We start from the raw sequence: 16069 nt of genomic DNA on the forward strand, positions 1-16069 counted from the left end.
AAAAAAAATCTTTAAGATTTCGTAATAATAAATAATAATATTATTACGTTATTACTTAATAATAAAGTTTTAAAAAATAAATTATTATTTAAATTTTTTTATTAATTAATAGCTAATTTATATAAACGACGGGGCTATTTTTTAATAGTTATTTTATTAAAAAATAAAGATAACGCTTTAATTTTTTTTCAATTTTTTAAAAAAATTAAAAAGTTATTATTTCTTTAGGTTTATTAATTTTTTAGAGAAATCTTTTTAAAAACCTTTTATTATATTATTTTTTTTACTTATTTTAGTCTTTTTTTTTTTAAATATTAAATAATAATTTTTTTAGTTTTTTTAATATTAATTAAATAGCTTTTAATTTTATTATAGGTATATTATAAATATATTTATTTTTAATATCGGCTAGCTATTATTTATAAATTTTTATTAAATTTAATACTTTTATCGTATTTATATTTATTTAAATATTATAAGAATAAAAATAATTTTTTTATTTAATAAAATATTAAATCTTCCGCGGCCCTTGATTTTTAATTAAAAAGCGTTTATTTAAAATTCTTTTTATTTTATAATAATTAAATTAGTTTTTTTATTTTATTTATTATAAATCGTTTATATTTATTAATATAGTTAATAACGTTATTTAGTAAAAAGGATCTTTTTTTAGATTTTAAATAAATATTAAATAGGTTATTAATATTATTAAATAGATATTTATAATTAATAAAAAGTTAAGCTTATATATTAAAAAATCGATTCGCTTTATTATTTATATTAATTTAATATATTAAAAAGATATTTTTTTTAATAAATTTTTAAATAATTTATAACCTTTTTTTAACTAAAAATAAACGAAATCTTTTAAAATAAAAACGATATAACAATATTTTTTATTAAATACTATTTTTATTTATATTTATTTTTTTATAATAAAAAGTTTAGCTTTTTTTTAAAATATATTTTTATTAAAAATAATATTTACGTTATTTAATAAGTTTAATAGGCTATTAATTTTAAATTTATAAAATAGTTCGTTTAATAAATATTTTATTATTATAATATATCCATTATTAAAATTAAATTATATAATAATAATACCTTTAAACTAATTTATATTTAAATATAATATATATTATATTTATAATACGGCTTCGACGGTTTAATTTTTTTGTTTTAATTATTTATTTATTTAAAAATAATAAGTTATTAAGAATTTAAAGCTTATATTAAGTTTTTTTTATAGGGTTTATTAAAATTCGGATAAAAATTTTAAATTTTAATCCGAGATAATACTTTTTAAAATTCCTTAATTATAAAGTTAAAATATTTAAATAAATATAATAACTTAGTTTACCAAAATATATATTATATAGCTAAGGATAATAATAATAAGTTTAAAAAATTTATTTATAACGATTATTATCAAATTAAAAAAAAGATAATTTAATAATTTTTATAAAATATTATCTATGGATATTTTAAATAAACCCGTAATAAAGTTTATAATAATAATATAAAAAAGAATCGTTAATATAAAAATAAGTTATAAAGCTTTAATTAATTTTCCGCGATTTTTTTTATAAATTTATAAATTAAATAATATCGATAGTACTTTTTAATTTTCGTTATTAAGTTTTTAATAACGAATTTATTTTATAATTTATATTAAATTTATTTATCTTTATAATATTAATTTTTATTATAAATTATAGTAATAAGTTCCGTAATTACGTTATTTAAAATATATAATTTTTATTTTTTATTATAATTTAAATAGTAAAAAAGTCTTTAATTTAAATTAAATAGTAAATAAAAGTCTAGGTCCGCTCGTTATAATATTTTATAATATTATTTTTATTTAAAAGTTTTTTTATATTTTTAGCGAATTTATTTTCTTATATTAAAAGAAATTAATACATTTATAAATTAATATATTAATAATTCGTTTTAAATTTTATTTAATTATCTTTTATTATTAAAGTTTAAATATTCGTTATTTAAAGGTATTTTTAAAAATATATTTAAAATAATATTATTTATTTTTAAAATATAAATATATATAAATTAAAATTATAAAAGATATTTAATAATCAAGACGAGCCGGAGATTAGTATATTTACGATTAATTATAAATAAAGTTATTTACTATATAATTTTATATATAAAAGCGTAGTTAATAAAAATAATAATCGGATTTTTTTTAACTAATTAAACTATTATTCTCGTTTTATAAATAATTTATATAAAATATATAACTTTAAATTTTATAAACTAATATTTTTTTTTAACGTTTAAAAGTATTTTATTAAAATATATAATAAGTTAAATTAATATATAAAAAATCGGGGTTCTTAAACTTTATTCCGTACCGGGTTTAAAATAAAAAAATATTACGTTATATCCTTTTTTATAAAAAACGTTTAATTATATAAATAATATATAAAAAAGATTATAATAAAATAAAATAATAAATTTTATAAAGGTTTATTTAATATTTAAAAAAAAAAATTTTTTTAATAGTTAGGTTAATAATTAAAATATTATAAAAATATTTTTTTAACCGACTTTTAATATTTTTTTTATTTTTAAACTTTTATTAATAAGTTAGTTTTTTATTATTAAAAAGGGTTAATTTTTGTAATATAATAAAAAATAAAGTATCGAAAATAATTTATAAAATTTATTTATTTTTTTAAAATTAAAAAGTTTTTAAAAAAGTATATAAATTTAAATATTTTAATATAATTTTTAATATTTTAAAATTTAAAAATGTTTATATTAAAGTTTAAAAGTTTAATAAATAAAAAATTAATAAATAATTTATTAAAAAAAAATATAATATTTTTTTATTTTAAAATAGAAAATATTTATTAAAAATAATATATACATTCTTTTTTTATATTTAAAATAATAATAATATTGTTTATAAATACCTAAGCGTATTTTTAATATTTATAAAGAAAATTATTAATAACTTTTAAGTATAGACTAGTAAATTATAAAAACTTATTAATATAATTATTAATATTTCTTACTTATAATAATTAATTATCGTTAGTTATTTTTAATATTTTTTTTAATTAAAAATTAATAGAAAAATATTTTTATATTGATTTTAATAATAAAAGCTTTTTTTTTAACTTTTTTTATAATTTCGGATTATAATAATAATAAGTACGCATCCGGAATTATAATTTTATTAAGCGTTTAAAAATTTATTATTATACGTTTTTTACGTTTTTTATTTATTTTTTTTTTATATTATAAAAAAGAAGCTCTGAATAGTGTAAAGAATTTAATTTATTTAGTTTATTCTTTTACGTATATATTGTTTATTTTATTATTAATAAATTATTAGTTTTTAATATTTTATAAGAAGATTTATTAACCTATTTTATATTTATAATAGTTTAAAATAAACGAAATAATTATTTTTTTTTAATTTAATTTATATAAGTTTAGTAAGTTTTTATATAAAAAGAAATTCGGAAACGATTATTATTATTTAATATACGAGTTATTTATTTTAATTAAATATAATAACGCTTTTTTAAATTTTAATAAAGTCGTTTTTTTTTTATTTTATTTAATTTTTATTTTTAAATTTTAATTAAAATATTTATTAAAAATATTTTTATTTAGTATTAAGTTACGGGTTATAAAAAATATTAATATATTGACTAAATAATTAATATTAAATAAAAGCCGGATTATAATATCGGTTTTTATTTATTATAAAAAACTAAGTTGTTAATTATAATAAAATTTTAAAAAATATAACAAATAGTTTTCAATATATATTATTAATTAATAACTTATTATATAATATATTTTATTATTATAATTAGGTTTAAATAATAGTGAGTTTATTTTAAATTTTTTATTATTCGTATTAAAATAAACGTATTAAAAAAAGGCGGGATAGTTTAGTTTTATATTATTTTAATAATATAAGTTCTTAAGGATCGTTTAATAAAAATTATTATTAATATTTTAATATTATTATAGCTTTTAATACGGATCTTTTTATTTAAATTAAAAATATCTATTTAATTAAAAATATTAAATTCTTAACCGATAAGGATTCTTTTTTATAAATTCTTAAGTATTTATACTCCGAAGTATAATCTTATAATAACGATTTTTTTATTAACTTAACTTATAATATATAAGTTAAATAATATTTATTTTAAGTTCTCCGTTTATTTAATACCGATAAAAAATTAATTAAAGGTATAGTTAATTATATAATTTAAAATATAAAATAAAATATTTTTATAAATAATTAATCGTCTTATTTTTAAATTTATATAAGCCTGTTTTTATAAGCCGTAAAAGCCGAAGTTAATTATAATTTTTATATAAATATAATTATAAAATATTACGTATAAATTAGCGATTTATTATAATAAACTTTTTATTATTAATAATTACGGGTCGATTTTAATTATATTTTAATAAATTAAATAATAATTTTATTAATATTTTTTTTTTATTTAAGACGATATTATAAGATTTATAGCTTAAGGAAAAGAAATAAATATTATTATATTTTAAAATATATTAATAGTTTAATAAAATAGTAACGTTATTAAAAATATTTACTTTTTTAAGCTTTTTGTTTTTTATAATTAAATTATTTTAATTTAATAAGTCTATAACGTTTATTTATAAATTAATATAAAATATATTTATTATAAAAAAACCCTCGTTTTATATTTATTTTTAAATAGCTATATTTATTATACTATTTTCGTTTTAAATATATACGTCTTAAATAATATATATTCTTTTTTTTTAATATTTATAAATAAGTTATTTTTGTTTTAAACGATTTAAGTTATTTTTTAAGGGTTACGAATAGTTTTTTTATTATTAAAGAGATTTTTATTACGGCCGTTATGTTTATTAATTTAATTAATTTATAAACTGTCGTAGTCGATAAAAAGGGTTTTTTATTTAGTTTATAATTTTTTTAAAAGCTTTTAATAATTAAAAATAAATAAATTTAAGGTATTAAGTTTTAGATTTAATAAAAAAGTTAGTTTTAGTTTTTAATTACGATTTCTATTTCCAATATACATTTTGCTTTTATTTTTTTTAATAATTTATTATTTTTTAAAATTATTCGTTTTAATCGATTATTTTATTTAGACGAGGTTTATTAGTAATAAAGTTAATATTTATTTTATTATAAATTAGTTTTAAAAAGTAATTAAATAAATATCTTATATTTTAAACTAATTAATTAATTTTAATTAAAAAATATTTAATATTTATATTATTTTTAACGTTTTTTAAATTATAATATAATCGGTTAAGTTATTATATAGCGATAGCTTTTAATATTTTAAAACGTTAATAAAAAAAAAAGCTTAGGCTTCGAGACCGTATTTATTATTTTTAAGTTCTTTTTATTATTATATTTTTAAATTATTAATATATTATTTATTTATAGTTTTTAATAAATATCTATTTAAGTTAAGGATAATAGCTTCTATATAAACGGGAGATTATTTTATATATTATTAAAATATATTAATAAAACGATCGATATTAATTTAAATAATTTTTATATTTTTTATTTTTATATTACGGGTATTATTATATTTAGTTATAAATTTAAACTATTTTATATTTTCTATTTAGAAATAGAAATTTATTATAAAAATTTTTATTAATAAAGAAAGTTATAGATTTTTATTATCGTCCGGGTTATTATTAAAGAAATTTTTAAAATTTTACGATAAATAATAAAATAGCGGTTTTTAAAAGCTTTATTTTATTATTAAAAAAAATAAGTATTTTATTTTATAATATAAAGGGTCGTATTTATAATCGAAATTAATATTAAAATCTTTTATTTATTTATAATTTATTTCTTATTAGGTTTATTAATTTAAATTATTTTAATATTAATTTTAATTAGTTTATTTTATAAATTTATTTAACGCTACGTAACGCAAAAAGTTATAATGGTTACGGTTTTATTATCTTTTACCCTTAATTTTAATATAAACTTTAATATAATTAAATATAATTTAATATAAATTTTTTTAAAAAATATACGCTTTTTTTTTTTTAAATTAAAATTCCTTAGCTCGGTAGAGGGGAGCGTAATTTATTTTTTATATATAAAAATAAAAAATTATTAAATAAATACGCTATATTTAATAAAAAACTAATAAGCTAAATAAAACCTTATATTAAACTTTATAACTTTTCCTTTTTATTAAATTAATTTAAAATAAAAAAAAAATTTAAATACTTTTCTTTTAATTAATAATAATAATAATACAAAAGTTTCCGGTTATTTTATAATAAAAAAAATAAAAAGATTAATACTTACTTTTAACGCAAAGGAAGTCTTTTTTAATTATTTTAATAATAGCTTCGATTCATATAAAAATAAATTAAATAAGATTTCTTTTATAATATTTATAATATTTATAATAAAAAAAAATAAAAATACTTTACGCTATTATAAATAAAGGTATATTTTATTTTAATATTTATTTTCGTTTTTAAATTATTTAAAAAATACGGTTTTAAATCTTAATAAATATATACTTTACGTTTATATATAAAAAATCTTTTAATATACTTAAGTATTTTTTTAAAATTTAATAACTACTTTAGCAATATATAAAATTAAAATAATAAAAGTATTTAATCAATTAAATACTTTAAACCGGTAGTAATTTTAAACATAATAATTAATTAATTAAGCAGCTCGATCAGCGTCTTTTAATAAAAAAATAATATTAAAATTTTAAAAAAAATAAATAATATCGTCGCTTTCTATTAATTAAAAATATTTAATAATAAAATTACGGCTTTTTAATTAATTTATTTTTTTAATAAAGTCGATACTTTTTAATTAATTTATTAAATTTAAAAAAATTAACGCTTTTTAATTTATTTTTTTAAAATATAAATATATTATTTAGTTCGTTAAAAAAGAATTATATTATTAATTATTATACATTTTTATATAATAAAAATAAAATAATATATTAATACCTTTTTTTAAGATTTTTTTATAGATTTTTTTATAAAAATTTTTAAATATATTATAAAAGTTTTAAAAGAAATTTTTAAAAAATCTTAAGGATTGTTTTATAATTTTTTTTAAAAAAATCTTAAAGAAATTTTAAAGAAATCTTAAGGAAATCTTAGGTTTTTTTAAATGTTTTATTTAAAAAAAATCTTTAGGAAATCTTAAGAATTTCGTAGCCCTCTTTTTTTTAAATAGCCGTATATAAAAGATAAGAAATTTAATTATAAACCGTAATATATTATTAATATAATAAACGCTTTTTTTTAATAAAAATTTAAAAAATCGGAAATTTTTTATTTTATATAACGTTAAAAAATCGTTTTTTTTAGTTTTTATAAAAAATTAAAATAGCGCGATTTTTTTATTTTATATAGTATTAAAAAGTCGCCTTTTTTATTTTATAATAGCTTTATTAATTTATAATAATAGTTAAATTATTAATTAATATTAGTTTACGTAATTATAGGGTGATTTATTTAATTAAACCGTGGTGACGAAAGGTTAATTACTTTTATATTAATCTTTACGTAAAGTAGAAAAGAGAGGTTTTAATCGTAGGTTAGATCGCCGGTTAAACGCTAATATAGAGACCCTTAGATGGCCCCTGCGCTAGCGCTGACTCGAGGTCGAATTGGGCTTTTAATTTGATAATTACTTTGAATACTAATCTTTTAATATAAAACGCCGCTTTATATTAATAATCCTGTAACGGGCAGGTCACCTGGGTATGAGAATAGTGCTTTTAAAAGGTAGGTCTGGTATTGAATAGAAGTTGAATCTTGGCCTTTTGCCACTAGGTGGCGAGAAGCTAGCTAAAAGGAGCCCCTTTTGGCTGAAACGGGGCCCTAATGGTTTGTGACGTTTTGCGCCATAATGACCTTGTGATACGTGAGAACGTATATATGATAATTATATATTATTTTTTTTATTGAGCTCTTTATTGATCGTCTTTTTATTTTCCAATATTACTATTTTTTTTTTTAATTAGAATTCTTATAGTAGAAAAGTAAAGCTTTACGTATCGTAAATATATTAGTTCGTAAGGTGATAAATAGCCTACCCCGTACCCCAAGAGATAATGAACTCGTTCTGTTAAACTATTTGCCACATACGACCATACCCATTGGAAAATTCGGGATCCCGTCCGTTCTCCCATAGACAAGCTAATGAGGGCCGGATTAGTAGTTGGATCGGTGACGACCAGCGAATACCTGGTGTTGTATGTTTTTGGTGTTTTGTTTGGGATGATATTGTCAGTTCTCGATGTGGGACGCAGCTATGCGCACGGGCGTTGCAAGCGGTGTACTAGCCCCTTGGGCACAACTCAACAATTTGGCCAGCATTTGTAATCCAGCAGAAAAATGGATTTCTAGACAGACACTTATTTCTCAGTGGTTTTGAGGAAAGACTGATTGATTTCTAAACCATATCATGTGTGTCGCTTTCCTGCAAGGTGTCTGAGACCTGTTCCGATTCGGAGATGACTATCGTCATCCACGGCGGAGTTGCGATTTGTCATGCATCTTCAACATTCCCCACCTCACTTTGTAAGCAGACGACGTTCAGTTCAGCTGAAAGATGCGAGTACATACTCGGAACCACGTTGTCCGTGTGCTGCGTCGGATCCGTCAGTTTCAGTGAATGCGGAGTCTGTGGCAGGCAAGTCGCAGCATCGGAAGCAGCTTCCAAGTTGGGTGTAAGTTCTGGGCGCAACCTGTTCTTAAAAGAGCACACGACAGTTCCTTTCAATACTTGAATTGCCAGTCTACTACCAGCCTCAATCTCCTAGCAGTCATTACTAGACACACCAACTTACCTGATTCACCTGAACCCAAGTTACTAGACAACCGTCTGAACAAGTCCCCACAGAAAGTTGCTTCAACCAGACCGAAATGGCCTCCAAGACGCTTCAACCAATTAGGGTCTGGACCTCCAAGAACGGCCCAAACCCATGGAAAGTCCACTTCGTCCTTGAGGAGCTCCAAATCCCTTACGAAGAGAAGTATATCGACTTTCCCGACATGAAGAAGCCGCCCTTCGAGAAGATCAACATCAACGGGCGCGTACCCGCCATCGAGGACGACAACACCGGCATCACGATATGGGAGTCTGGCGCCATCCTCGAGTACCTCGTCGAGACGTACGACAAGGCGAAATCAATCAGCTTCGAGCCGGGCACGGCCGAGTACTTCCACGCCAAGCAGTGGCTGCACTTCCAGATGTCCGGCCAGGGTCCCTACTTTGGCCAGGCCATCTGGTTTCACCGGTACCACCCAGAAGATGTCCAAAGTGCCAAGGATCGGTACGTCAAGGAGATCCGAAGGGTTTCCGGGGTCCTGGACAGGGCTCTCGAAGGACGCGAGTTTTTGGTGGGCGGGAAGTGTTCCTACGCGGACATTGCCTTTATCCCCTGGTTCAATGTTGCCTTCTACCCGTGGTATGACATGAAGGTTCCGGGTGCTTTTGCGGATCAGATCGACTTTGCACAGGAGTTCCCGAATACGGCCGCCTGGATGGACAGGCTCAGAGCTCGGCCCATCATTGCGGAGACCTTGAAGAAGAGAGCTGCAACTCTGTAGAAAGACTAAAGAAAAGGAATCTGGAATACTATCGCAATGAGTTGTGCAATGAAATCTGTTGAATCGATGTTTTCTAGACAGTGTGACAAAAGCGTTGCAACGGGCTGCACATTACGACATCTCGGTCCGAATCCCCACTTTTGCGGAATATCAATCCCGCCCCGGGCCGCTTTTTGTCAGCCTCAACCTGGCCGAGATCATGCCCGGCTTCCCAGGTGAGCCTCGCCCAGGAAGTCGGACAGAAGGCTGATTCACCACTGTGGTCGCTTTCTCATGATGTAATCTGTGCATCCACCACTGGAGGGGTGCGAGGGCCTATGGGTCGAGAAGATTGAGTTGGGCAGGTATTATTACACAAGAAAGAGATTAAAGACCATGAGACAAGCGGTGATGCAGGAGTATGGGAAGTGCCGCTCGGGGCCAATTACGCCCTTGTGATGTTTCTTGCATCAAGCTAGGTATCTTTTTTGGCAGATTACGACAAGAGCAAATCATCGTTGATGCAAAATCGATGATTGCTCCGCTCTACATTGCAAGCCTCGGGGCTCGCGTTCTCGCGCTTGGAAACAGTGGAGTTGTTGGGGCCGGCCTGCAGCCTACGCCCTACGAATGCACTCACTTGCCTAATCTCTGCGTAAAACCGAGATCTCCGAGCGCTGGAATTTTCTAGCTCGGCCCCAAGAGCTCAGTGTTGTTGCGCGCAAAGTTGCCTCACCGTCATTGATGGGTCTCCTGGCTGGAGCTGGTCGTCGTTAGTCTCTGGAAATAAACCGGGGCCTACGATGTAAAGTGGGAGAGAGCCCGGGAGGGCAGCACCTTTAGCGCAGATGTGAAGTCATGTATCAGTTTGCACATCCTCAATGACTCAATGTTGACTCGGCGTTCCTCCGGCTGCGTCGGTTGCAGTGTCAACTCTAAAGGGACTTCACACCCATATTTGTTGATCTGCCATTCCGGAACTATGTCCACTTGGCGCCTCAATCGACATATCTGAGGAAACCATTTGGGGAGATATGCAATCCTTTCTACAACGCCGGCGCGCGGGCATTGAAGCCCAAGCGCAAATCGACAGAGACATTGGAAAAGCGCGACATTCAAAAGCACCAAATCGGCCGCACGACGACGGAGGCAGGGATCTCGAGAAGCAATCTTCCACCTTACAGGAGGAAGAGAAGCGAGAAAGTTCACTCTTTGAAACACCAGGCGGCACCACCAGTGACCCCGAAAGTAGCGAGCGCTGGAATATTGAGGGGGGCGGGGACGACTTCGGGACAACCGTCGAACGGAGCCAGACGGCGCGGACCGGACACTCTGAGGGCACGGCCCTCGGCCGAGTCTTGACTGGCATCCACGTCCGGGACCGGACCGGCGATGAGGGGCACGGGGGCCGCGTCTTCGTCGTCGGCTGGGCGGGGCCAGCCGACCCCTTGGACCCGCACAACTGGCCCATCGCGAAGCGCATCGGCGTGACGCTGCAGATCTCCCTGATTGCCCTCTTTGTCGGGTCCGCGTCGGGTATCGATGCGACGGTGCTCCCTCAGGCCGCGAGAGCCCTTGGCGTCAGCAAAGTTGCCGAATCGCTGGCCACAGGACTCTATCTAGTGGGCATGGGTCTCGGATCCCTCATCGCAGGCCCCTTTTCCGAAACCTTTGGCCGCAACGCCGTGTACGCAGCCTCCATGGCCGTCTTCATGATCTGGATCATGGCGTCCGGCCTGGCGCCCCACTTTGGCGCCCAAATCACCTTCCGGTTCTTGGCCGGCTGCTCCGCCTCGACGCCCTTGGTCTGCTCCGGCGGCTCGATCGCTGACATGTACAACCGCCTTGAGAAGACCTGGAGCTTCCCCCTGTACGCTATCACCTGCTTTGGCGGCCCCATGATTGGTGCCGTCATCGGCGCCTACATCGGCCCTTCCAACGCCGTGAGCTGGCGCTGGGTCGAGTGGACGACGCTCATCTCCTCCGGTCTCGTGCTGGTCCTCGTCCTACTGTGCATGCCCGAGACGTACGGCCCGCTGCTGCTGCAGTGGAAGGCTGCGCACTACCGGCGCATCACGGGCGACGACCGCTTCCGCTCCGAGCACGAGATTGTTCACGCCACGCTGTTTAGTCGTCTCAAGACGAGCATGACGAGACCTTTCCTCATGCTGAAGGAGCCCATCATCATCGTCATGACGTTGTACATCTCCGTCGTTTATATCGTCCTTTTCATCTTCCTCGTCGGATGGCCTTACATCTTTGAGTACACCTACGGCCTCAACCAGGGCCTCGCCAACGTCATCTTCATCTCCATGTTTGTCGGCACACAGGTCAACTTTCTCTTTGTGCCGTTCATCTACTCAAAGACGGCGAAACGAGTCAAAAAGGATGGAAATGCAAGCTTCCAGCCGGAGATCCGTCTGTGGTACGCCACGTCCGGCGCCGCCATCTCCGTTCCCATCTCGCTCTTCTGGCTGGGCTGGACGAATTACGCCAGCATCAGCGTCTGGTCTGCCATCTTTGCAGTCGCCGTCTTTGGGTACGGCGTCACCGGCATCTTCATGTGCGTTTACATGTACATTATCGACTCGTACGAGATATACTCGGCATCGGCGCTTACCTTCGTCGCGCTCATTAGATATATGGTCGCGGGAGGCCTAACCGTGGTTGGGTTACCCTTTTTTGAAAAGATGGGAACGCACTACACTTTAACTATCCTCGCCTGCATATCAGCTGTGCTTGCGCCTATCCCCTACGTTCTGTATTACTATGGCCACTGGCTCCGAGCCAAAAGCCGCTATGCGGTATCAATGTAAAGTAGCATCATACACTTACACAGAGTCGCCTTTATACCCCATGGCAAATACTACCGCAGGTACTCAGCATACCTGCTCAATCAAGTTGGCCTTGACTTTTGCCGACCTGGCTCAAGAACTACATTCAGCCGGAAGTCAAGGCAATGATCGTCACAGTGTGACTATGATATTTTATTTTATTTTCAGATAGAGAATACTATATTTTTCCTTACCTAGGGACAAGGAGCTCATGTTGGGAGGTGACTACAGGGTTCGAAGTTGGTTCAACAAGGATCCAACCGGACACCTCCAAACGAAAATCCTCCAATCCACTTTCTCTCGAAGTCTTTGGAAATCATGAAGAACACCTCACCATCGCTATCAACTTCCACTTCTGACCCTGACACTTGGCACCAACCAGTGTTCCTCAATGTATTCCAGAGCCCAAACATGATCGTCTCCTCTCCATAACCATCATCATTGAAGAGTTCGGGAGGGATTTGTCGATGCTTATCAACATCAACGTTTTGGCTGAGGAAAGCATGCGGATTCTTTGGTCGTCCAACGCTGCAACGCAAGTTCCAGGGGTAGAACCATGACGAATCTCGCGTTGGATTCTCCCCCTCATTTACGTCTGCCGGAAAATACCTTTCGTAAATTGTGTTACCTGGTGAACCTTTGGGAGACCAGAAGGACGGCACAGATTGCGATGAACTAGGACAGTCCTTGCCTGCGAAGAACCAGAAGATCCATCGAGAACGGTATCGGCCACGGTCTATCCACTTGATGTGTCCACGGATCTGTAAGTTTGCGATCCGGCGACATGTTAGGATAGTGTCGCCAACCGGTTTGACTTGGTTGTTCCGTAAGATGTGATGGTCAACGCTGGTTCCAGGAGGATAGCCGTCGCCTCCTAGGGTTTCCCTATACCAGAACAAACGCCCGGGAAAGTCTTGATCGAGATCCCTCTCGTGCAGGCTTGAGAAATTCTTTATAGAAATGACCTGGGATCTTGGATTACCACCGACGTTCCTGTACCATTGCTCTCTGCGCTCTCTTTCCATCTCGAGTGTCTCGTCTCGAGCTACCAGCGAGTTTTCAGCAAGGCCTTGGAGCCTTGTGATGACGTTTTCCTACTCGTGATCTTGGGGACCGAACTTCACCATGTTGGAATGCGTGCGGGCAATGGCACACGTGTGCTGTGGGCCTTCTTCCGAACGGCGGCGGTGTGTTGCCGAGGTCTTGTCAACGAGAACTTTGACTGGTCCAGTCATCTTCCAGACCCCGGCTGAATCCTGCTTTTTGTCAACACACATCCAAAGGAGATAGTGGTAAAGACTCTCGTACCTTTTGTGCTGTCGGCGACATGAGTGTTTCGTAGAAATAGACAATCTCAGAGTCACCTTTTCCACCCAGAGCGGTAGGCAAATCACTCTCGCCGACGCTGGGGATCTGCGACTTGATGCGATCCAGAGACTGAAGAAGGGGGAGGTTCGGCCCGTCTCCGACCATGGGGATAAGCGATCCGATTTCCATGCCAAGATGCGGAACACCAAAGAAGGCGATTCCATACACCGCCCGAACGATCCGCGAGTCTAGTTCATTGTCGGATTTGGACATGTCAACCAGAGCCTGGCTTCCTTGTTAGACCTGCGCAGTTTCAGGCCAATTGTCCTATAAAGCTTACCTGCTTCACAACCAGTCCTCCCATGCTATGAGCAATCAGAATGATCGGCCTAGTCGGGGGGCTAGCTAATGGGAGTAGGCTGGTACGGAGTTGCGTCGCCAGGTCTTCTATATTTTGCATATTTTCGCTCCCAGCAAGAGTGGAATTGTAGCCCCAAGTCATCACTCGAGCCATCAGAGGTTGACGCGCCGCTTCTCTGAGGTGGAATGGAAGAGAGTCACGTAGCCATATGTGGCCTCCGCCCCTTTCCTTGAATGAACCGAAGGCGTGTCCGCCAAGGCCTGGAATTGCAACGAAACTGTCGAGCAGTCAGCATTGCATCGGTTTCCTCGAATGGAACTCTTGCTGCTCACTCAACATTGTGACTCTCTGACAATGGCATGTGCAGAGTGGTTATACCCTCGAAATCATCGTCGATTGTCACGAACTGAATGTGAAGGGGCTGGTTGTGGTCTTCAGACCCTGCAGGCAGCGGGATGTTCCATGAAGAATGAGCCGCTTTGAGCCCTTGAAGTTGAGATGGAAGAACTTGAAAGGTCACCGTGGCAGTGTTGGAGCGGTCGTGGATCTCGCGAGCGAGGGACCTGACGACCGGGACGCTGAGGGGGTCAGGTTCTGCCAGGAATGACTGTAGACGGTGGGCGCTCCAATCGAGAGGCACGCCGCGAACGCGGAAGGTGACGTTGGAATTTGGTAGCGGTGTAGGCTTGTGTTGTAGCAAGACAGGTAGTGGCTCGTCTGGCGGCCCCATCCTTCAAGCAGAACGGCCCTTTCGTCTTTCGGGTACTTTGGTAGCGTCCAAGTAAGCTCCCTCATTTTTTACTTTACGAGTGTGTGGAGAAGACAGAGCTCAGTAGACTTGGTGAAGAGGAAACTATGAGCACCATGATGGAATTAAAGGCTCGTACTGTCTAATGGATTGCGGCTGAGCGAGGCGTGATATCTCAACCAATGAATCCAGACAGTGTGACCAGTCAGCGCAGGAACAAACACAGTCCATCGGTCTTGGTAGCGTGAAGGTTTAAACGCGCACACTGATGTGTATATAGTCATTTGGATATTTCATTGGCCTTTATATTCATCTAAATGGGTTATGCCAGCCACGCCATTTTTCTTGGCTTGGCTGGGGGAGAGGGAGGAACCAGGGGCATCTCTGGCGTACGGGCCTCAGGGACATGTATAAAGAATTTTATCAGTTTTGCCGTCTATGAGAACCTTCTTACCAAAATTTCTCCATCGCTGTGAGGTCATCAGGTCTATAGCTAGGGAGATGGTAGACTATGAGGTCGATGTCAAATCACTGCAGGCTTGGATTGCAACAATAATTTCTTACCAGTGTGGTTCAGCCATGTTGATGAGTTCCCCGCCCAAGAGAGGTTTCCAGACTTCTCGCACATTCAAAGGTGAAGGCCAACTTGGGCTTCCGGCGACAACCGCCTTGCTGAACACTGCCCTAGGTAGATAACGAGAACGACGATCCAAGAAATTTATAGGAGAATCAAAGACTCGACGGGTCAGAGAAAAAGGCTATCAGCAAAGCACAGATGAACCAGGTGGCCGCTTCTCTCCGCCGCAACGCCGTTTGTTTGTCATACTGAAGCGCCGATAGAATATAAAAGCAAAAGAGGCTCGACCACACTGTCAAAATGATACCGACCGTCACTGCCACGAACACCAGTGACGTTAGAGCCACGACATACGAGAAGGCCGGAAACCTTCCATCGAGCTCAGTCTCTCGGTCGCCAGGGCCACTTGCAAGGCCGAGAGAATGACCGTGATGTGGATGAATCCCACCAAAAGCCACCAAAGTTGCGTTCGAAACAGGTGTTGTAATGCTTCGAACCCGAAATGTAGCCGTACACAAAGTTCCTCGCCGAGCACCCGGCTGCGGCCAAACGGTAGAGCTTGTTGAGGCGGGGCAGACACAGTTCGCTGTATTCATACCGACGGCTCACCCGGCTCC

At 33.0% G+C, this 16069-nt stretch overlaps 3 protein-coding genes across 3 annotated transcripts; 2 read left to right on the plus strand and 1 right to left on the minus strand.

Annotated features, from left to right (window-relative positions):
- Positions 1–8958: 8958 nt before the first annotated feature.
- Positions 8959–9645, plus strand: CORC01_13858 (glutathione S-transferase II; the record flags this gene model as incomplete). The annotated part of the gene is made up of 1 exon (XM_022625473.1): positions 8959–9645. One exon carries the CDS (start codon positions 8959–8961, stop codon positions 9643–9645), a length of 687 nt encoding a protein of 228 aa, XP_022468011.1.
- Positions 9646–10658: 1013 nt separating this feature from the next.
- Positions 10659–12440, plus strand: CORC01_13859 (major facilitator superfamily transporter; the record flags this gene model as incomplete). The annotated part of the gene is made up of 1 exon (XM_022625474.1): positions 10659–12440. One exon carries the CDS (start codon positions 10659–10661, stop codon positions 12438–12440), a length of 1782 nt encoding a protein of 593 aa, XP_022468012.1.
- Positions 12441–13552: 1112 nt separating this feature from the next.
- Positions 13553–14857, minus strand: CORC01_13860 (uncharacterized protein; the record flags this gene model as incomplete). Its single annotated transcript, XM_022625475.1, has 4 exons — positions 13553–13714; positions 13767–14051; positions 14107–14404; positions 14460–14857. The coding sequence occupies 4 exons, from the start codon at positions 14855–14857 to the stop codon at positions 13553–13555; spliced, it is 1143 nt and encodes a 380-aa protein (XP_022468013.1).
- Between the last annotated feature and the right edge of the window lie 1212 nt (positions 14858–16069).

The sequence above is a fragment of the Colletotrichum orchidophilum genome, assembly GCF_001831195.1.
Source record: "Colletotrichum orchidophilum strain IMI 309357 chromosome Unknown Scaffold_219.1, whole genome shotgun sequence".
NCBI classification, from domain to species: Eukaryota; Fungi; Ascomycota; class Sordariomycetes; order Glomerellales; family Glomerellaceae; genus Colletotrichum; species Colletotrichum orchidophilum.